Source organism: Bos mutus, chromosome 23 (genome assembly GCF_027580195.1).
Source record: "Bos mutus isolate GX-2022 chromosome 23, NWIPB_WYAK_1.1, whole genome shotgun sequence".
Classification (NCBI taxonomy): domain Eukaryota; kingdom Metazoa; phylum Chordata; class Mammalia; order Artiodactyla; family Bovidae; genus Bos; species Bos mutus.
The window spans coordinates 29,272,106-29,297,056 of NC_091639.1; the positions used below are offsets into that span (position 1 = coordinate 29,272,106).

At 37.3% G+C, this 24,951-nt stretch overlaps 1 protein-coding gene across 1 annotated transcript in view; it reads right to left on the bottom strand.

Moving 5' to 3' along the window:
- CD2AP (CD2 associated protein) overlaps nucleotides 1-24,951 on the bottom strand; it is an 85,955-nt gene that overhangs the window by 45,290 nt on the left and 15,714 nt on the right. The window contains exon 2 of the mRNA XM_070361326.1: nucleotides 9,808-9,968. Within this exon, the coding sequence (XP_070217427.1) occupies nucleotides 9,808-9,968 (161 nt within the window). The remainder of the gene's footprint in view (nucleotides 1-9,807; nucleotides 9,969-24,951) is intronic.

Consider the following 24,951-nt stretch of genomic DNA (forward strand, 5'->3'; position numbering starts at 1 on the left):
CGTAAGGATAAGAAAGTAGGGTAAGGAGTAGGAAGTAGTAAATTAAAGGAAAAGATGAAAAATATAAGCAAATAAGAAGCAGCTTTAAAAAGGTGGGAAGGATATAGTTACTCTTGATCTGAGGTAAAGAAGAATACTTAATTCCAATCACATTAATCAAAAAAGGTAACTTAAAAGGTTCATCAATAAAATTCATGAACCACTCCATCATGTTGAAATATACCTATTTTATAATTTGATTATCTAATCATGGCCAGTGAACGACCATGATCTGAAAATAGAAAGCAATTACCTCTAGAACATAGAAGCAAAGGTCACAAAGAATAATAAAAACCAGATTAGATGGCAGGAGCGTTCTACTTCTCAGACGAAAGAGGCAGATAACTTAACCAACAAATCTCTAAACAGTTATAGTTCTGCTTATGCTAATTAAAATCTGAGACCCCCCAGTGGATGCTTGAAAACGCAGAGAACACTGAGTCTTACAGATACTATGTTTCTTCCCATGTATATATACCTATGATAAAGTTTAATTTATAAATTCAACACAATAAGAGATTAACTGATAATAAAACAATTATAACAATACATTCTAATGAAAAGTTACATAAATGTGGTTTCTATCTTTCAAAATAACTTAAGAGATATAATGCCTTCTGCATCCTAACTAAGCACTTACCGCCTCCTGTGGCAGTAACTTTTCCATCTGAGGTAAGACAGCAAAACTAGTGTGAACTCCTTTTTTCTTCTTCACAATTTCACAGACGAAAAGATTCATTCTTAATGTAGATCTTAGCAACCTCAGCACACAACTTTTTCTTGTTTATTAAGCTTTCACACCTTTTCACTCATATGATTTCTGTCATATCTGAATGGTCAGCATCACTACTCTTGCACTTTGGGGCCATTATTAAATAAAATAAGGGTTACTCGCCCACAAACACTGGGATACTGAGACAACTGATCTGATAATCAAGAGGGCTACTCCTAAGTGACTAATGGGTAGGAGACTCTGGACAAAGGGATGATTCACATTCCAGGCAGAAGGGTGCACAATTAAAACACGACTTATTTCTGGAATTTTCCCAAGGATAAGGAGGGGACTACACTCAATTACTTTTAACATTCAGGATTTCCAAAAGTGTTACCTAAAACTAGTACCTTCAACTTTATAGAAGTATAAATCAGAAGATATGGAAGTGATATTACTAAAGAAAAGAAAACTAAGCAAGATTACATGTTTATTTGATACACATCCACTGTTAAAGGTCACATAAAATCAAACTGTCATTTATTTCATTCAAATAATAATTCTTCCTATGGAAATAGTGGAATAAGATTTTAAAACTAAATCAGAATGTGATATTTTAAAAACAAACAAAAAATCACTGAAACTCTTTCAAAGTATCCATCTCATCATCATCTTATTTCCCATATTGCTAATTAACTTTTCTTTAAAAGCAGTTTTAAAAAGACATGAATAAATATTTAATGTCTACTTAGCCATTTAACTTATGAAATCTAGAAATAAAATGAAAACAAACATTTTTGAAGGCAAGATAAGTTGTCACACTACATATTATTTAAGAAAAAACCAGGTGCAATGATTTGAATATTTTTTTCTAAACCAGTAAAAAAAAATTTGTTCAGAAATTTAGGTCCAAACAAGAGTAAACAGCTGAATGATTTTTACTTACTTACCAGCTAAAGTGTGAATAACTTCTGTTTCCTTGTTCCTTATTATACCAGAAAGTCTAAAACATATTATTATCAAGCTCTGAGAACTCTTCAAAAGGGACCAAAATCCCACTTTAAATTAAAAAATATAAAGAACAGCAATTCACTTACCAGCTCTGAACCATCTTCTGTGGACATACTCATTTATTTTTTAAAGCACTAAAGTCAAAACTGTATTATTAACAGATCTTAGAATAACCTGTAGCACCTCCACGGAATAAGTATAGTGCTCACAGGAAAGGTGCTTCAAAGCTTGAACATTAGGATCTCCTACCACAAATACTGTCCTGCTAATACTCTTCAAGTCCAACTAATAAAAATAATTTCTTTTCACCTCTTTTATATCTTATTCCATTGGTATTTCTCTGTTTTCTCCGTACTGCCCTGTGCTTCAACACTGGTCAAACTTTCAAGTGTACCTTGAATAGTAATGCTCCTCCCACTCTCCAGCCCAACCTCCTCTGACTCACTCTCAGTGAATCAGACCATGGCCTCTACCATACCCGACACTCTTCAGTGAACAGAGTCCACTAACGTTAGTAAATGCATACAACTAGTCAGCTGCACTATTAGCTACTGTCATGGTTATCTTAACCTTCAGAAAAAGTCAAAATCGCTCAGTCGCGTCCAACTCTTTGTGACCCCATGAACTATACAGTTCATGGAATTCTCCAGGCCAGAATCCTGGAGAGGGTAGTCGCTGTTCCCTACTCCAGGGGATCTTCCCAAACCAGAGATAGAACGCAGGTCTCCTGCATTGCAGGTGGATTCTTTACCAACTGAGCCACCAGGGAAGCCCTAACCTTCAGAAGCAAGGCATAACTTAGAGGGTATCAAATATGCTTATTACCTTTTTACTGAACACTAATCTATTCTTATGTTAAAGGTAACTAATACTACATTTTTCTGAACACCAGCTTTATAACCACAGCTTAAGGGAAAAACAGCTATTCCAACACCACTTCTAAAAGGAGAAACTTCTATATTGTGCAAGTTTTTAGACTGCTAAAAATCTCTATCAAAATGCATCACCATCTAGATTATCTTGTGGAGAGATGGAATACATATACTTTTCCCTACTTCTCTCACTAACCACAGTTTAAACTCTGAACATTACATAGACATAGAATACAGAATAAAAAAGAAAATTTGATAGCATCAAATGTTAATGAGAACATTAAAGAAAAACACTCATTACATCACTGGTAGGAGTTTAAATTAGCATATTAGAAAATAGCTAAATACTCATAAAATATGCTTAAGACATAAACTGGAACACTATATGGCTATTACAAATTGAATCCTAAAGGAAACGAACCCTGAAGGAAATGAACCTGGAAGGACTGTTGCTAAAGCTGAAGTTTCAATACCTTGACCACGTGATGTGAAGAGCCAACTCATCGGAAAAGACCCTGATCCTGGGAAAGACTGAAGGCAAAAGGAGGTGACAGAGAATGAGGTGGTTAGACAGCATCACCAGTTCAATGGACATGCACCTGAGCAAACTCTAGGAGACAGTAAGTGTGCTGTAATCCATGAGGTGGCAAAGAACTGGACACAACTTAGCGACTGAACAACAAAGGAACTTCTACTATAGACGCACTATATGATTATTCCTAAATACCTGACATTCGGGGCGAGGACGGGTGGGTTAGGTGGGTTGGGTGGGGGGTGGGTGGGGGAGTGGCAGGAGGAATCACACACTAAAAAAGCAATGATTCTGTGAAAACCTCTGAATCAAATACTAAAAATACCAATGATTATGCAAACAGTAGGACTTGGGGCAGACTACTCTAAACCTATGCATGCTCTGGAAACTGACCACTAAAAATGTAAACAAATAACATAATCAGAACCTCAAAAGATGAGCAATAACCTAAGATTACCCAAGGAGTTATGACAAATAGATTCTTCAGGAGTTATTAAAAATGCATAGAACAATAAAGTAGAAATGGTGGCTAGTGGATACTAAGATAATGCAGACAGAAGCAGACGGAAGCACCAGAAATTAAAAGCCCTTATCATGTTAGGACTGTGTAACTTTGAGGAAAATATCCAGTTATAGAGGATCAAATATAAAAAAGGAAAAAAAGAGGTTTTAAGAGCCAAAAGAATTCCTGTCTATGCAAGCAGGTAGGTGAGTTTTAACTTTTTACTGAAATTAAAACACTACACTCTATGACAGCTCACCTTGTCTAGAAAAATAAATACAACTTTGTCCCAACTTCATTCCTCTATTTATCAATCACTGATGAGTGATATAAAACACATTTTGGCAGATGTGACTATATTATGTATCCACATCAAAATCTCACGTTAAGTATTTTAAAAGCTGCAATCTGACACAGTACTTATGTAAATGTATAAATCACACAAAACAGTCTTTATTTATGTGTAGGTAAATACATATAAAACTATGTGTTAGAAGGATACACAGAGCTTCAGAACACAGGCAATTGGGAGAAAGAGAAATGAGAAGAGGGTAATAAAAAACTCAATGTTACTGTCATGCTGTCTTTATTATAAAGTTAACGCTCTGAAGCAAAAAACAAAGTGACAACATTCTTACATTAAGTTCACAGATCCTTGTCCTATGGTTTTTGTAAAATATTTTCTAAATCATATATAAAGATGAACTAACATTGCAAAGAGACACTGAAAACAGACACGTTAGCCACACAAAAAAATTTTACAGTATCTACAATGTTTCATAACAGGCTACAAAAATGATGTGACCTTTCTATCCATCTTCCAGCCCTATTTAAATGCTGCTTTTCAGTATAGTTATTCAAAACAATAACAGGAATTTTCTATAGGAAGCTTCGTTCTACCATCGACACCACAGTTCTGTGTCTACAAAGCACCATACTAGTGTCCCACTGAAAGCTTATTTTCCAGTAGACAAAAAAATTTATTTTTTTTTATTTATTATTTTATTTTTTTATTTTTCCTTGAAACTTCTAATACGCATCTGAAATGATAAAAGTCAACTACCTTACTAAACTGTGGACTCTCCACTGTTGTTCATCACCTGTGGTTAACTTTTTGATAAAAATTCTGCTTTCAGCCCCTTCAATAAATGCTTCTGGGAAAACTGGACAACTACATGTAACGAATGAAATTAGAACACTTCCTAACACCATACACAAAGATAAATTCAAAATGGATTGAAGACTACAGGCAGAATGGTCGATGACATAAATCAAAGCAAGATCCTCTATGACCCACCTCCTAGAGTAATAGAAATAAAAACAAAAGTAAACAAGTGGGACCTGATTAAACTTAAAAGCTTTTGCACAGCGAAGGAAACTATAAGCAAGGTAAAAAGACAGCCCTCAGAATGGGAGAAAATAATAGCAAATGAAACAACTGACAAAAGATTAATTTCCAAAATATACAAGCAACTCATACAACTCAATACCAGAGAAACAAACAACCCAACCAAAACAGACATTTCTCCAAAGAAGACATACAGATGGCTAACAAACACATGAAAACATGCTGTACATTGCTCATTATTAGAGAAACACAAATCAAAACTACAATGAGATATCACCTCACACCAGTCAGAATGGCCATCATCAAAAAGTCTACAAACAATAAATGCTGGAGAGGGTGTGGAGAAAAGGGAATGCTCTTACACTGTTAGTGGAAATGTAAATTGATACAGCCACTATGGACGACAGTATAGGGATTCCTTAAAAAACTAGGAATAAAACCATCATATGACCCAGCAATCCCACTCCTAGGCATATGCCCTGAGGAACCCAAAACTGAAAAAGACACATGTATCCCATTGTTCACTGCAGCACTATTTACAATAGCTAGAACATAGAAGCAACCTAGATGTCCATCAACAGATGAATGGATAAAGAAGTTGTGGTATATATACACCACGGAATATTACTCAGCCACAAAAAGGAACACATTTGAGTCAGTTCTGCTGAGGTAGATGAACCTAGAACATATTATACAGAGTGAAGTGAGTCAGAAAGAGAAAGATAAATATTGTATTCTAATGCATAAATATGGAATCTAGAAAAATGGTACTGAAGAATTTATTTACAGGGCAGTTAAGTGAAGAAGAACTAAAGAGCCTCTTGATGAAAGTGAAAGAGGAGAGTGAAAAAGTTGGCTTAAAGCTCAACATTCAGAAAACAAAGATCATGGCATCCAGTCCCATCACTTCATGGCAAATAGATGGGGAAACAGTGGAAACAGTGGCTGACTTTATTTTTCTGGGCTCCAAAATCACTGCAGATGGTGATTGCAGCCATGAAATTAAAAGACGCTTACTCCTTGGAAGGAAAGTTATGACCAACCTAGATAGCATATTCAAATGCAGAGACATTACTTTGCCAACAAAGGTCCATCTAGTCAAGGCTATGGTTTTTCCAGTGGTCATGTATTGTGAGAGTTGGACTATAAAGAAAGCTGAGTGCTAAAGAATTGATGTTTTTGAACTGTGGTGTTGGAGAAGACTCTTGAGAGTCCCTTGGACAGCAAGGAGATCCAACCAGTCCATCCTAAAGGAAATGAGTCCTGGGTGTTCATTGGAAGGACCAATGTTGAAGCTGAAACCCCAATACTTTGGCCACCTGATGCAAAGAACTGACTCACTGGAAAAGACCCTGATGCTGGGAAAGATTGAGGGCAGGAGGAGAAGGGACGACAGAGGATGAGATGGCTGGATGGCATCAATGGACATGGGTTTGGGTGGACTCTGGGAGTTGGTGATGGACAGGGAGGCCTGGTGTGCTGTGGTTCATGGGGTCGTAAAGAGTCGGACACAACTGAGCGACTGAACTGAACTGAACTGAATAAACAGACATAGAGAATAGACTTATGGACATGGGGAGAGTGGAGGAGAGGGTGAGATGTATGGAAAGAGTAACATGGAAACTTACATTACCATATGTAAAATAGATAGCCAATGGGAATTTGCTGTATGGCTCAGGAAACTCAAACAGGGGCTCTGCATTAATCTAGAGGGGTGGGATGGGGAGGGAGATGGTAGGGACGTTCAAACAGAGGTGATATATGTATACCTATGGCTGATTCATGTTGAGGTTTGACAGAAAACAACATAATTCTATAAAGCAATTATCCTTTAATAAAAAATAAATTAATTAAAAATAAATGAAAGGCTAAAAGAAAATTTTAAAAAATTCTGCTTTGTAATAATTTTGTTTACAGTAGAGTTGCCAAGGTACCGCCCAGAGTTCCCATATATCTCCCATATATATGCCACAGTGATACCTGGCGTAACTGTATTACACTTGTCAAAACTAAGAAATTAAAATAGTACATTACTACTAACAGAACCACCAACTCTATAGAGATTTCACAGTTTTCCCACCAACATCCTTTTTCTATTCCAGAATCCAATCCAGGACACCACAATGCATTTGTCACTATGTCTCCTCAGTCTCTGCTCAACATCAGTTTCTTAGGCCTTCCTTGTTTTCTAATGACCTTGAAATTTTTGAAAAGTACTGATCAGATATTTGTAAAATGTTCCTTAATTTGGGTCAGTCTGATGTTTTTTTTCACAAATGGACTGCAATGATAGGTTTGGGAGAAGAATAAATACCGGAGGCTCAGCAGATACATGGTATCAACATAATTTATTACCGACGATGTTAGCGTTGATCACTTGGTAAAGGCAGTAATTGCTGAGTTTCTCCACTGTACAGTTGCTGTTTTTCTCTTCCATCTATTCTTTAGTCCAACCTACACTTGAAGGATACTTGGGGGTGGGGACAGTATTTACAAATATTACTTGGAATAATTCTGTAAGATTTATCCTTTCTATTCCATTATTTACATAACAATCCATTTATATCAGCATTTATTTATTTAGACTCGTGCATATCTATCTGCTCTTCAAATACTAGGTTATTCTGATGCTCAACCAGCTTTCCAGTTGGCACCTATGTTGCCTTTTTCCAAATTCTTACTCTCGGCACTACTAGCTGCTCCAGCTCATCCTGTGAATACCGTGTTGCAGCCATAGGATCACTCCTCTCAGGAGCCTCCTTTTACTGGAAAATGATATTCTGAAACCAAGATCTGAGCAACGAGTGTACTCACTGGTACTGGTGTGTCACTGCTTCCAGGCCCTCAGTGGAAGAAATGAGGAATATATATACGCATGTGTAGTGACCGGAGTATAAACACACACATATAAAATTATTTCTGTATGTATCTGTACATATTTTAAATTAAACACGAGTTCATGTTGATGTCTCCCAACTCTAGTCCACCCTGTGGTTCATTTTAATCCCAGATTAAGCTTCCCTGCATCTCCGAGCAAACACAAACAGCATCCTCTACTAGCAGGCAGATTAAATTCAAGTTCTACAATTAGCTGTACTGTAACAGGATAGGAAAATGTATTTTAAGATGGGAGTGCCATGACAGGTCATCTCCACCAGTGTGACCACATGTCAGCACGGGGACTACCTATCAGCACACAATTTAAAACAGACCCATATTAATACTTCTTACTAAGTTCTTTTTTTTAACCACTGTTCTATTACTTCAATATATTTTTCCTGAAAAGCCACTTCCCCCACTCACCCCAAAAAAGAGACACAGAGAGAGAGAGATGAGAGGCCAATGTTGCAGCTTACTATATACAGACTACAGACTAAAGACAGGCCATTTTAAAAGGAAGAAAACAAAGACATTATGTGATTTTCCTTATATCATTCTACCAACAAAGGGAGACTTCATTTGACTGGGTTTAAATGTAGTTATTCTGCTTCAATTTTGACAGCATCTGCTTTACACTCCATTTTAGATTAGAAGAAAGTCAATTTGTAAAGAAAAAATAAACAAAAGAGCTCAATTCCTACTACAGCTTTTCTCAGGTCTTTTGAGAGGTAAAATGTAGTTAGTTCACCTTCTCTAAAACCAATTAACAAAGTATGTGTTCATACTTAGTAAAACCGCAGCTGAGCAAATATTTACAAAACATTCACACTGCACAGACATTCTAACAACTACTCTGCAAGTTGGACAAACCAAATGAGAGATAGACTCGAGCCTTCCCAGAAGAGCTCACAGCCACAAATTCATGAGAAGAGGGATGTGGCTGAATGTAAGAAAACTAATCCAGAAAATAAAGACAACTATAGTAGTGTTAGTTGCTCAGTCATGTACGACTCTGTGCAACCCCACCATCTGTCCGCAGAATTCTCTAGGCAAGAATACTGGCGTGGGTTGCCATTCCCTTCTCCAGGGGATCTTCCAAACCCAGCAATTGAACCGGGGTCTCCTGTGTTGCAGGCAGATTCTTTACTGTCTGAGCTACCAAGGAAGCTCTGGGTTAAGACTATTATAAATGGCATGTAAACACACAGATATCCTTTACTTTTTTTTTCCTCCTCTACATTTCTGAGAACTTTTTTAGTTTGTAATATATTTAAAAATCTTGATTGTTTTCTGGCAGAAGTGACTAGAACATTATTTAAAAAGGAACGTCTGGTGGTAGTTGAAGAGTATTTGTTACTATCAAAGATAACTGCTGCAAAGCTGAAACTTAAGAATACAAGATTCTCAAAGGGGCTAGAAAAGCAACAAAACCCAGTAAGTGTTTTTACTCACACTTGAGTAAAGAGGCAACTATCTCAGATTTCAGTTCAGATTCTGTTTTATTAGCTATCCAACCTTGGGTAAACACCATTTAACCTCTCAACCTACATGTCATTGATTTAAAATGGGGCTATCGTCTTCCCTACTTCCTCCACAAGATGTTTAGGCTTAAATGGAAATGTAGATAGCAAAAACTTTGCAAATTACAAAGTGCTACCTACATCACAGGTAGACAGGTACATGTACACACACACACACACACACACACACACACACACACAGAGTTTTATAATCCCCCAGGACACCAGGCAACAATAACATTCATTACAGTGATACCTGAGTCTCCAGTTTTTTTAATTCCTCAGACAAAAAATTTATCTAAAATATTTTAGTGTTAAAAATATGTGTATGCATCTCTTCAAGATTAAATCCGATAGAGCAACAGCAAGGAATCTAACTGAGAATGCTCACCTTAACGAAATTATCAGGAAACATGCCTCGCCTCCCATTCAGCTCTCCTTCCAGCCATCCCTCCTCCTGCAGTTTCCTCACGTTCCTGATGACTTCCCCAACTCGGATTGTTAGCTCATCGTCATGTACAGCATCGTAGTCATACTCCACAATATAGTCAACTAAAAAAAAGAAACAAACATCTAAAACTTAACTCATGAAATACTACTAACCATACTAATAAACTTAAAACTAAGGAACCTATTTAGCAATGATTAATACAATAAAGATACCATCAAAGCTTACCTCAGTTTTTAATATTTGGCTACACCCGCAGATTTCTTTTTTGCCTAACTATAACGCACAGTACCAGTGTTACGGAGAAACCTCAACACAACATACAATTTACCTCGTCAGTTATCCTGCCAGTCAGCTATACATGCTTTGTGACAACCCCTAAGGCGGCCCCCATGATTCCCATCTCTTGGTATTCAGGCCCTTGTGTACTTCTCTCTCCGTTAGTGTGAACGTGATCTATGACTGACTTCTAGTCACCAGAATGTGACAAAGATGATGGACTGTATGTGATGACATAAGGCTGTAATACCCCTGCTAGGAAACTCTGTCACTTCCTGGCTTTGAAGACACAAGTTGTTTTGTTGAGCTGGCCTATGGAGAGGGCCACATGCAAGTAACTGAGGAAGTCTCTGGATGAGAGCCCACAAACAGCTGAGGCCCTCAGTCCAACTGCCCACAGGGAACTGAATGATGCCAACAGCCTCGTGAGCCTGGAAGCAGATCCTTCCCCAGCTGAGAAGCCAGCCATGATCAATACACTGATTGCAGCCCTTCAGAGGATGTAGCCATGCCCGGACTGAAGAAACCACAAAAACCGTGAGATAATAAATGTGTATTATTTTTATCTGCTAAGTTTGTGGCGATATTTCTCACAGAAGCATAGAAAATGAATACACCCTGAAATGAAGGCTGTTAAGGATTTTAAGGTTATAGGACAGCATATAAGCATACTATTAATATTTTAACTAGTCATACCTCCATTACCTTTTCTTCCTCCGAAAAGAATGATTAAGAAAAAAGAACACATATATACAACTATACCAAAAAAAAAAAAAAAAGGGAAGGGAGTATGGGCAGACACTGTTGGCTACCAAACAAACAGCCACTCCCACACCGACTCCTCCTCCTCCTCCTTCCTTTCTCACTGAACCCTGATTCTGTTCAGGTATTTTGGAACTCTGTACTTTTACAAGTGAAGCTTCTCTCAGACTCAGAGGGTTAAACCCTGAGGATTAAACTATTTTAGACCAGTACTTCTCAAATACTAATGTACAATCAGGTCATCTTGTTGACTTTGGGAATCTTGCTTAAGCGCAGACTGAGTAGGTCCCAGGACACCTAACACTTCTGGTCAAGGAGATAAATGTCTGAAGAGAACTGATTTATAGCAGGGGCTTCCTAGGTGGCTCAGTGGTAAAGGATCCACCTGCCATTGCAGGAGATGCAGGGACACAGGGGATGCAGGTTCAATCCCTGGGTCAGGAAGATTCCCTGGAGAAGGAAAGAGCAATCCCCGTCAGTATTCTTCTCTGGGAAATCCCAACGATAGAGGAGCCTGGTGGGCTAAAGTCCACTGGGCTGCAAAGTATCGGACACGACTGAGCATGCACACAGATCACACACAGATTTATGATAATCTCATTCATATTCTCTATCTCACACACACACACAGACTGGTTTTCAAATACAGATATGATGAATCGACTCAGACCAATACAATGTAAGTAGGGGTTCTTGAAAGGTTTTATTTGACCTTATAAACAAAACACAAGGAAAGAGTGTCCTCCTACAGACTTTGGATATTCTTCATTGAGAATGTAATGGCCAAAACTGCTACAACTAGATTAGACAAGAAAAACAGCAGATATGCTTAGAATACAAGAAAAGAAAGATGAAAATGGCTTGGATCTTTACTAGACTGATTCAACTGCTAATCTAACCAGCCCTATAACTTTTAGATTTCTTGTTATAGAAGCAGTTTTTTCTTAACTTTTAAGTAAATTCTAGACGAGATTTGTATTTGCAGCTGAAAACATACCAATCTGAGATGGAAATTAGCAAGAAACTTAAAATTCCTGAAAATGGATCCATAACTGATAAAGCCAGAGCTCAGAAAACTTAAGGAAACTATAACTGAGACATCAAACTGCTCTGCAGAACCCCAGAAAGGCCAGAAATTAAGAAAAGGAACGCTCGTGGGAAACACAGAACTGAAAATAGGGAAATTAGCGTCTCACAGAAGAGCTGAGACCCATTATTAACCACAACAGTTCTGAGACAACAATGCTACACAGGTAGGTATTTTTCTTCAAAGGTAAAATACTAAAGGGTTAATCTCCGAAACACACACACATACACACACACAATAGTCTGGGGGAACTAGTAAAGCTACTATGGATGAGTGATGGTTTCCTAGAAAAACGACTTCTGATACCCAGAATTTAGAGGTCTCCAGAGCAATGGGTGGTTTCCAACCTACCAACTCTAAAATAAAATTAAAAAGTTACACCCATATAAAGAGTTCCCAATCAGCTTTTTGCTTTTCATTTATTCATAAATATGAATAGTAGACAACAGTTAACCATGAAAGACGATGATAAACTGAAAAACTCCTCCTGGATGAAGCACACACCAACCTCTCCCCTTCCAGAATAATTCAGTATTAAAGTCACTAGGTATACAAAAGCATAGTGGGGGGAAGGGAGACCAAGGAGGGGAAGGAGTCTGAGAAGGTGTGAGAAGACAGGGACCAAAGAGTAGAGAAGGTATCCAAAGCTAGGAGGGCAGGGGTGGCTGTGACGCTATCAGAGCCAAAGTAGGATGAGAAGCGTGTCTGTCTGTGGCGGTTCCCCAGTGCAGCCTATCACAACTCGAAGGCAGGGTGAGGAAGGCATCCATGTAGAGGTGACATGATATGGTATGCCAGTTCCCAGTCACAGTGGTGAGGGCATCCAAGCTGATGGGCAGCCTGGTGAGGAACAGAAGCCCCCTGTAGTGGGGTTAGGGCCAGATCACCATGCAGAGGAAAGGTAACCTAGACGGAGGGTGGAGGTCACCCAGAAAGGGGTGGAACAACCTGTGCCAGAGAGGAGGGTGTCCATACAAGGGTGGGGAATGACTGGCTACATCTAGGAGAGTTGATCAAATAAATTAAGGACAATGGAAGCCAAGTTTCTCTATGAAAGGAAGGGAGTTACAAACATAACGGGAAAAGACTTCACTTAATCCTATGATATTAAGTGGGAATGAGAAGTATCACTGTGAACTCAGGGTTTTCAATACACAGACATTCACATACACATAAACACAAATGTACCACACGGGCATGCACGCTCTATCCACTGAAAGGGCCTGAAACCACAACCTATCAACGAGCAAACCTAATGCTGAGATCTTATAAAAACCACTTTCTACTGAAAGGAACCAGGAATCCTTGGGAAGATATGCAATTCCAGGGCTTAGGCAGGAAAAGTACAAGATAAACGTGGAACAGGGTGTTGTGCTAGAAAGCAAGGAAGTTCTCAAAGAAGATAAGCTGATGTCCAAGGACACGGAGAAGTAACATCAGAACACATCCTACTGGCCAAGTCAATACAATCTGAGCATCAAAATAAACGATGAAAAAACGAAAATAAATGACAGTGTAACAATATACCCCACTGAATAAAGCAAAAAAAACCATGAGTCCACACATATATAAATAAATGTTAATTTCTTACATTTTATAGAAGATCCTGATCTGTAGAAAACACTAAAATATTCAGGAGAAAAGCATCAGTCAGGAAAAAATTCTTTGTATTGTACTTTAAACATTTCTACAACTTAATGTCTAAAAATTTTTAAAGATTTAAACTGTACAAATTTTTACCCTCAAGAGATGTAATAAAATCAGAACAGAATGTTATAAAAAAAAGAAGTATGAAAATAAAAAGCATTTGGAAATATATCTTCCAATGAGTCGTGTTAATTTTTTTTTGCAAAGGTAGAGACAAACAAACCCAAGAAAACTTTATCAAAACAGGTAAAGAGACATAAAGAAAATATAAAAGAACAGACAAGACACAGATGGTCAATTCAAAATCCAAGTAACGGTTCTAGGGGGAGAAAAGAGAAAACAGAGAATAGGTAGTGAAATAATAGAAGAAAATATTCCAAAGCTATATGAAACAAATCTTCAAATAGAGAGGTCTATGAGAAGCCAGTACGATACAAAAATTTTAAAGTAACTACTTGGGCGGGGCAGGGGTGGTGAACTCAGAGATTGGAACTGACGTATACACACTGCCGATACTATATATAAAATAGATGACTAATGAAAACCTACTTACAGCTCAGGGAACCCTACTCAGTGCTCTCTGCTATGCTGTGTTTAGTTGCTCAGTCATGTCCGACTCTTTGCAAACCCATGGACTGTAGACCACCAGGTTCCTCTGTCCATGGAATTCTCCAAGCAAGAATACTGCAGCAGGTTGCCATGCCCTCCTTCATGGGATCTTCCCAACCCAGGGATCAACCCAATGCTCTATTGTAACATAAACAGAAGGAAATCCAAAAAAAGAGGAGATGTGTATGCATACACATACAACTGATTCATTTTGCTGTATGGCAGAAACTAACACAACATTGTGAAGTAACTATATTCCAATTAAAAATTAATTTAAAAAACATATCCTAGAAATTTATCTGAGAAGAAATAAAAAGTTCATATACAAAAGAATGAAAATCATATTCATTAGGAGACTTCTCACTGGCAACACCAGATTCCAGAAAAAGAAAATAAAAAGGCAAAGCCACCTAAGTACTGAAGAAAAATGTATTCCATATTCAAGATATAACATTTTCAGACAGACAAGGACAAAGAAAATTAATTCCTACATATGCAATTTGGCCACCTGATGCAAAGAGCCGCCAACTCAATGGAAAAGACCAATGTTGAGAAAGACTTCTGAAGGCAAAAGGAGAACAGGGCAGCAGAGGATGAGATGGCTAGATAGCATCACTGACCTAATGGACATGAATCTGAGCAAACTCCAGCAGACAGTGGAGGACAGAGGAGACTGGCGGGCTCTAGACCACAGGGTCAAAAAGAGTCAGACACGACTCAGTGACTGAACAACAACAATACACAGGCGATTACATGATCTTATCTGACAGAGTAAGAACCAAAAGACAGGATACAAAATTCAAGAACCAGTGAAGCCAGCCTTAGAGTAAGAAAAGTTCTAAGACAGTAATTGTGCTATAGATCTAAGGAACAGTCTAGATTAAGCAGGAGACAGAAAGTTGAGGAAGTATTTGGGGGCAAAAAAGAAGTGAGAGCCAGACTGTGAAATTGTATACTATCCTTAAGAATCTGGAATTCAAAGAGACAATAAAACTATAAGGAGAAGAAAAACTAAAGAGACTAGAAACTTCTGAAAAGGCAAAGAGCTATACAGTGTTGAAAATATAATCATCATATACACTACTTGGCTGCAAACTAAAAAGTATTTACATGGTCATAATAACAGAGACTAGTTATTAATTTTAACACTGAAAACCAACCCATAACAAAACAAGACTATATTACGGTTACAGAACAAAATGTAAATATTAACAAGCCTTCACATTATAGGATAAAGTAAATACTGGAGAGGTTGATAAAGAGAAAGGTAAATCTTCATCATACAAACTTCGAAGTCCAGAAATAATGCGTTAGTTGCTGAAAAAGAAATAAAAGTGTAACTATAAAACTCAGAATTCAGAAAGGTATCCAAGAGAGAAATAAAACTGTATTGGGATAAACTTAGAACAGAAGTGAGATTACAAGTAAGCCAAATCTTTACCTATCACATCAGAAGGTTAAAAAACGCAAGTATCCAATCAGAAACAGCTACACAAACTTGTTATTTAGAAATACAAAAGCCAAAAAATCAAAACTGAAAGATTAGATAGTTCTAAGTTGCTTCCCTCTGGAGAATGAGAACAGAGGAAGAGAACAGTAAGGCAAGGAAATACCGTTTTTTTCATTGTAGTTGTTCAGTCGCTAAGTCATATCTAACTCTTGGTGACCCCATAAATCGTAGCACACCAGGCTCCTCTGTTTTTATAGCATATGCAGGTATTACTTGTATAAGATTTTTTTAAGAAAGCACTAAGTATTAAAAGTGGCTTGTCCAATATTATTATAAAGATGTTTATAACTCATGATTCTGTTTCATAATTTAAAAGTTTACTGAGTCAAAGATAATTTATTTCTTCTAAATAAAACACCATATGGTAAATAAGGTTAAATTCTTGCCCTTTTATTTTAATGTCTGGCCACACCATGCAGCAGCATGTGGGATCTCAGCTCCCCAACTAGGGGCTGAACCCATGGGTTCATTGGGAGCACAGAGTCTTAACCACTGGACTGCCAGGAAGTCCTTCTTGCCCTTTTAAACATTTTTAATTAGGCTTGCAATACCATTCTAAATAATAAAGGTTATAAAACAAAGGTACTGTAACAACTTATTTTTGTAAAAAGGGAAGAAACAAACATATGCACAGAAAAATATAAAGAGTTACATTCCAAAATGTTAACAGATGCCTGAAGGGATCTAAGATGCTGTTTGTTATCTCTTTTTGATATAATATTTCACCTTTAGTAAAGAATTAAAAGAGTGGGGGAGTACGTACTTGGGATTGGCAGATTGGGATTCTGGGGTTGACACGTACTCATTGCTTTATTTAGAGCAGATAATCAATGAGGACCTACTGTGTAACAGCAGGAAACTGCTTGGTATTTATTCTGTAACAACTAAATGGGGGAAGAATCTGAAAAAGAATAGACACATGTAGATGTATAACTGAATCATCCTGCTGTTCACCTGAAACTAAAACAACACTGTTAATCATCTATACTCCAATTAAAAAAAAAATGAATGTCACCCAAAAGAGAGGACAGGACTTGGCCTCATCCTGATCTATGGGAAGAGTTTGTTTATTGAGGGGTTCTGAAGTTCCTCAGGCACCTTTGTTACCTGAAGACTTTACCAAACAATGTCATTATGTTGGGACTTCAAACCCTGTTGCAGCTGTTCTACCTCTGGAAGCGCTAGACACTAAACAGGTCAGTTACCTGGGCAGTCAACTGTATCTTTTCAATAAAACTCTGGACACGAAGACTCAAGTGAGTTCCCCTAGTTGGCAATACTCTCCATGTTGTCACACATCCTCGCCAGGACTTAACGCCATCCGTGACTTTAGAGAGAGAGACTAACATCATGTCTCGTACCTTCCTGAAATCTGCCCCAGGCTTCTGTCCCCTTGGCCAACCTTAATCTGTGTCCTTTTACAACAGAATACCATCCCCAAGAGTATAACAGCTTTCAATGAGTTCTGCAAACTCTTCCAACCAACTGTCAGAGGTGAGGGCAGTTGTGGGAATCCCCAAAGTCTGCAGCTGTCATAAGTGAGGGCATTCTTAGAAACAGTAACCCATATTTCAGGATTTTTCTACAATAAACATACACTAGTTAGGTAAAAACAAGTTACTAGAAACACTGATGCTCACTAGACAGTATGTAACAATGATACTTGCAGAAAAGCTACAACAGTTTAAATAAAACTTCATTTAATTCACAAGTCTGCTATACCAAGAATCAGCATCCTCCATATTGTGGAAACTCAAAAAATTCATTATTTTAAATTTCAAATTAAACAAAACTCTTTCATCACTTAAAACAATTGTATTTTGACTGACTAAATTTATTTCTTCACTTTAAATGGTTGCTTAAAGTGAAGAAACACATGTTGACTAAAAACATTTGGAAAGAAAAAAATAAAAGGAAGAGAAAATGCACATCCTGAAAAACACTCTAGGACTATAAAAGGTATACAGACCCTGTCTATCACTGAGGGCTCTTCCCCCTGACCTACTCTCCTACAAAACCAATTGTTTCAGACGACACTTTCTGGTTGTGGATTATTCATTGTGCGTTTCAATTGTGACTGGCACTGAAAGAGAATGTTAAATTTAAATTACTTTGGCTATGTAACAGTTTCTTTTTAAAGTGTGAAGAAAGCTATCCAATTTAAGCAGATATGACATTTTAGCATTTATCTGATCAGTAGGGTAATAAAGATTTTAAAACATAGCAACAAAAGACTCAAAATAGAAGAACACTAGATAATCTGCACCAAATCTCACAAGATGAAATATAAAAACCATTGATGAAATATAAAAATCACTTTCTTAGGAAGATTAAACTACTAAAAATGTAGCAATTTTATCAGATGAAACTTAAGTGAGCACTAGAAATCTATACACACAGTTTGAGATAGGACCTAAATATATGCACCCAAGCACTGTACCCCAGCTTAACGTTATGTGGATGACTCAGGAAACCTCACACCAAGACAAAAGAGAAGAAACCAGAACCTTCTCTGGGAGATGCCCTATTATGTCAAGAAATACTTTTTTAATTTACAATATCCAGAGACAAGGAAATACAACCTGGCAAGTAAAGTGAAAAAAAAAAAAAGATTAAAATAAGTACCTAGGGAAACAAGAAATAACAGAAACACTTCAATGAATTCCAAATACTGAACTCATCACATACAGACTTTAAAATGATGGCATTTACCATGTTCAGAGATATAAACTACAGCTTGAAAAACTGACACAAAGCTAAATAGCACAGACAGTGAGAAAATAAACCTGAACCACAAAAGTATTCTAGAACTGAGAAAGACAATAACCAAAAGTAGGAACTCAAAGGATACGTTTTAAAGTATATTAGACAAGGCTGCAGAAAATTAGCTAAAAGGCAGACAGGTAAATAGAAACTAACCAAAATTAAGCCAAGAAGGACAAAAATATAGACAATAGAGATGAGAATGTAACAGAAACAGAAGATATAGTAAACCAGTCTAACATATTTAATTGGCATCCCAGAGGAAGAAAATAAAAACTATCTGAAAAGTTAATAGCTATGAACTCACCAAATTGATAAAAGAGATCAAACCACAGAGTCAAGAAGTCTAAGCAATTCCAAATGGAATAGACAAAAAGAAACCTGCAACTCAACACAGTAAATCTGCCAAATAGCACAGAGGAAAAAGAAAAAAATCTCAGAAGAGACAAATTTTTAAACGGTTACCAAGGAAGCAACACTTAAAATGGGCTTCTGATGAGCGACAATGGAAGCCAGAACGCAGCAGTTTCATATTTCCAAAATGCAGAAAGAAAATAATTGCAAATCATAAAATCTGAACCAGAGGGGAAAAATCCTTCAAAACACAAGAAGAGACAAGCAAAAACAGAGTTTGCCACCCTGAAAGAAACTCTGAAGATGTTCTCTGAGGACATCAGGAAAAGAGGAACACAGCCAATACCCAGGGAGAGACTCAGTAGGTAAAGGCAAAGCGAGGTAAACACACAGGCAGGTAAACACCGAGTAAAATACAAAACCGACTCAGAATGGACTAAAGACTTAAAACCGGAAACCATGCAACCCCTCACAGAAAACACAGGCTGTGAGCTCCTTGTCATCAGTCCTGGGGATGGTTTTCTGGATATGACATCAAAAAGCAAAGGCAACAAAAAGAGAACTAAACAAGTGGAACTATATCAAACTAAAAGCTTCTGCACAGAAAGGAACATCAACAAAGCGAAAAGACAACCTACAGAATGGGAGAAAATATTTGTAAATCACGTGTATTAAAAGGGATTAATAAGAACTCATACAACTTAAAAGCAAAAACACAAAAACAAAAAGCTAACCAAAAAAATCTGACTTAAAAATGGACAGAGAATCAGAATAAACATTTTTCCAAAGAAGCCATACATATAGTCAACAGATACCAGAAAAGGTACTCAACATCAGTAATCATCAGAGAAATGAAAATTAAAACTTCCAACTATAAAATAAGTAAGTCCTGGGAATGTAATGCACAGCATAGTAACTTTAATAAAACTATACTGCATATTTCAAAGTTGCTAAGAGAGTAAACCTTTTACAAGTTATCACAAGAAAAAAAATTTGTAACTATGTATGGTGACAGATTTTAGCTAGACTTACTCTGGTGATCATTTCTCAAAACATAAATATCAAATCATTATGTTGTACACCTGAAATACACTGTTATATGACAGTTATACCCAACAAAAAGCCTAAATAAGAAGCAGAAAAGGAGGAGGGAGGCTGATGAGGAAGTTTAAAATATAGGAAGATTAAAATAATAACAGCTATATAAATCAGGAGTTAAAGTAGCCTAAGACTCTTGGATGACACAAAAGGAGAGTAAAGGCAATAATTAACATTAGATATTTAAAAGATAAACATGCATGTGATAATCACTAAAATAATACAGTATAAAAATGCCAGATCCCCACCCCCCACCCCCCCCAAAAAAAAACAACTCAGCTTGCAATTTCAATTCCAACATGAAAGAAGTTCGGAGACTGTCACACTCACCCTTACAACGAGAAAAAATTTAAACAAGCTAAACAATCAATGACTTTCCTTGGACCCAGCAGAGAAGTGAGGACATGGGGCAAACCACCACCTCAAGATACAGAGACACAGGCACATCCAGAGTCACAGTTAAGATCTACTAGATCACTCCAAGCAGCAAACACCAGAGTCATCAACTGGTATGAATACCGTATTAGCTTCCCAGGGCTATCACAGAAACTATCACAAACTAGGTGACTGCAAACAGTAAAACTTATAAAATTCTTTCATGGCTACATTTTTGATGGCCGGAATACAAAATCAAGGTATCATCAGGACTGCATCTTTCTGAAGACTGATAAAGAATTGCTCCACGCTTCTCTCTTGGCTTTTAGGGGCTGCCAGCAATCTCTGGCATTTCTTGGCTGACATAATTCCAATCTCTGTTTCCATGGCCCTCCCCTTCTGTGTCTCTATCTCAAATCTCCTTCTCCTTACTCTTAATAAGGATACCAGTCACTGGATTTATGGCCAACCCTAAATCTAGGATATCATCTTAAGATCCATAGTTACATTTACAAAAACTATACTTCCAAATAATATCACATTCATATGTGCCAGGGCAGGACTTAGACATAACATTTTGGGGCCAAAAATCAATCTACTACAAAAATTTAAAACACAAACTTCGATGAATTTCTGGAGGCCGAGTGTGGAACAGCCTAAGAGTAGAAAACTCCTAGGGACAACAGTATCAGCAGGCCCCCACCTTTCGTGGGTTTTACTTCCAGGAACCCCATCAGGTTCTCACAGTCAAGAGTCTATAAAGTTCTGGCAAGGAGGAAAGGGAAAGTACTCACTGTGAAATAACCACTAACCCAAACAAAGACCTGCTCTCCAGGAAAAAGACTTAACCAGGTCCTGATTCCACCACTGGAAAGGGTTATAACAGCATTTCTCTGATTCCAGTCCCCTCTTACCTTTCTGTCTCACATGCAGAAGTGGGGAGATAAGACATCACAGACCCAGGACAAAGACCCACCAAAAGTTTAAGGTTTAATTTTAAGATTATAGGATGCTTCCTCTTCCCAGCACCTTACAACTAGACTGATGGGGCTCCATTATAACAAGAGTTAATCACCATGAAAGAGTATACATGATGCAGATTCTACCTGAGAAGGAGTGCTTAGGGAAACCCAAGAGGGAGACAAAAACAAGGACACTAAAGGAATCTGATGCCTCTGGCAACTACAGGTAGAACAGTGTTAGAGAGTACACTCCTTGACAGGTTACTATAAAACCTCACACAAAAGACCTATTAATCTCAGCTCCTTTTATCTAATACAGCATGTCCAACTTTCAACAAAAAATTACACATCATTCACTCAGAAGGCAAGAAAAACACAAAGACAAACTAAGAGTCAAAGCCAGACTCAAATATAACAAATTTTTTGAAATCTGAGAATTTTAAATATATTAAGGGTGATAATGGAAAAAAAAAGAGGTAAGCAAAGATGAGTAAGGTAAGCAGATAAAGACCCTAAGATAAGCAATCAAAAGGAAATGCTAGAAATCAAAAAACACTGTAATAGAAATAAAGGGTGCCAATGGTAGGTTCATCTACCAACTAGACACCACCAAGAACAGAGTCAAGATGCTTGAAGACAGATCGACAGAAACTTCTTGAACTAAATATAAAAATAATATTCTTTTACAAAACAGAACATCCAAGTTCTGTTTCATCCAACAATTTCAAAAGATATAACATATGTATAACTGGAATATAAGAAAAGGAAGAAAGAAGAAACAAAAGAAATAAATGAAGTAATAATGGTGGAGAAGTTTCCAAAATTAGTAACCTATACCAAAACCAAACCATACATCCAGGAAACTCAAAGGACAAAAAGAAAGAGGAAAAGCCTACACTTAAGTATACCATATTCAAATCAAAGACACAGAAAATCGTAAAAAAAGCCATAAGAAAAAAACACCTTAACGACAGAGGAACAAGGAAAAGCATCACAGCAGGCTTCTCTCAGCGACGCTGAAGCAAGAAAGGAGTGGAGTAAACTATTTACACTGTTGAAAGAAAAAAATTACCAATTTAGAATTCTATATTCAGTGAAATTATCTTTAAAAGAAAAGGATAAAGACTTTCTCACACAAACAAAAATAACAGACCTACAATGAAAATGTTAACAGAAGTTCTTCAAATAGAAGGAAAATTATACAGGTCAAAAACGTGAATCTATAATAAAGAGTAAAGGCAAAGGAATAAGTGAAGTAAAACAAAATCTTTAACTTTCCTTATTCTTAATTTATCTAAAAGATTAGTTTAAATTGGTAACAGTAACAATGTACTGGGTGACTTTTAGCATATAGATAAATGAATGACGGCAATATCATAAAAGACACAGGAATGGGGAATACTCTGGGATCTGCATTTGACATGAGGTGGGACAGTGCTATTTAAAGGTGAACTTAGATTAGTAATCAACATATACTGTAAACTCTAGGGCACCTACACTAAAAGAAAATTTTAAGTATAAAAGGACATAAATTTGAATAATATAAAATGTTCAACTGAAACCAGAGAAACAGAAAAATAGGGAAAAAACAATGAAATCAAAATTGGTTATTTGAAAAGGTCAATAAAATTGATAAATCTCTAAGAATGATCAAGGGAAAAAAAGAGAGAAGACCCAGTCTACCAATATTAAGAATTAAAAGGAGTATCACCAGAGACTTCACATTAATTTTTAAAATAATAAAAGAAAACTATAAACAAGACACTGCCGTCTATGGGGTTGTACAGAGTCGGACACGACTGAAGCTGCTTAGCAGCAGCAGCAGTATAAACAACACACTCATGCAGAATGCCACAAAGTTTTAGTAGTTTGAGAGAGTCTGAATAACTATTTTTAAATTGAGTCTGTAGTTAAAAGCCTTCCAAAAAAGAAATCCCAAGAGCCAGATGGCTTCCCTGGCAAAATTTAAAGAAGAAATCTCCCAATTCTACACCATGAGATACTGCTACACACCTATTAAGAATGGCTAACAAAAAAAAAAAAAGAGAGAAGGCAATGGCACCCCACTCCAGTACTCTTGCCTGGAGAATCCCATGGACAGAGAAGCCTGGTGGGCTGCCGTCTATGGGGTCGCACAGAGTCGGACATGATTGAAGCAACTTAGCAGCAGCAGCAGCAACATACGAATGAGCGTCTTCACTTTCACTTTTCACTTTCATGCATTGGAGAAGGAAATGGCAACCCACTCCAGTGTTCTTGCCTGGAGAATCCCAGGGATGGGGGAGCCTCATGGGCTGCAGTCTATGGGGTCGCACAGAGTCGGACATGATTGAAGCAACTTAGCAGCAGCAGCAGCAGCATAAAAAAAAAAAAAAAACCACAAAGACATGAAGCAAGTGACACTTTAATATACTGTTGGTGCCAATGCAAAAAAAAAAAGGTATATACACTCAGGAAAAACTTGGAAGTTTCACATAAATAGACACTTACCATATGACTCCAAACTATACATACTCTGAAGAAGTAAAACTTATGTTGACCTAAAAACCTATACACAAATGTTTACAACAGCTCTGTTCTTAACTGCCTGCCACAAACTAGACAAATCCCAAATGCCCTTCAATAGACAAATGGACTAAAAAAATAAAACTGGTACAGTCATCCAGTGAAATATCACTCTGCGATACAAAGTGCCTCTACTGATGCTGGAAATGCTCCCAAGAAACACAGAGAAGTTGTGACGCCAAAAAAAGCTGAATTATTTGATATGCACCAGATTGAGATCTGTAGCTACGACTGACCTCCATTTCAAGATAAATGAATCCAGGGTAAGGACTATTATTAAATTTAAAAAATAAAAGACAGGAAATTTGTGAAGCTGTCACTCACTGCAGCTGTCCCAGCATACAGTTGAAAACTTTGCACTTTTTACTCATATCGAAAATGCAACTTTTACTTCAGGATTGCTATAAGAAAGGCATACCAACAGACTCTAGTATGATTCAAGAAAAACAGCAAAATCATTGCATGAAAACTTAAAGCAAGAGGAAGATGAAGAATGTGAAGCTGGGAGAATTTAATGCCAGCAAAGGATAGTTTGATAATTTTAGAAAGAGGTTTGGCTTTAAAAATGTCAAGATAATCGGTGAAACAGCTTCTGCTGTCCAAGAGACAGCAGCAGAGTTCTCAGATGCCATTAAGAAAATTACTGAGGAGAAAGGATATCTGTCTGAAAAGGTTTTTACTGCAGACAAAGGTGCCCTATTCTGGGACGGGGCGGGGGGATTCACAAAGGATATTTATTAGTGTAAAAAAAAGAGAGAGAGAGAGGGAGGAAGAGAAGGAAGCAAACACCAGGATTTAAGAGAGGAAGAGACTGGCTAACGCCACTGTTTTGTGCAAATGCAGCTGGGTTTATGGTCCAGACTGCCCTCCTCTATAAAGCTACTAATTTTTGAGCCTTGAGGGAAAAGATAAACATCAGTTGCCAATCTTTTGGTTATAAAACAAGAAGGACTGGATGAGAATCCAATCCAGAAAAAGGACTGGTTCCACTGACATATTCCCCAAGTCAGGAAGTATTTGGCCAGTGAAGAACTACTTTTTAAAGTTCTTCTGTTATTGGACAATGTCCCCTGGCC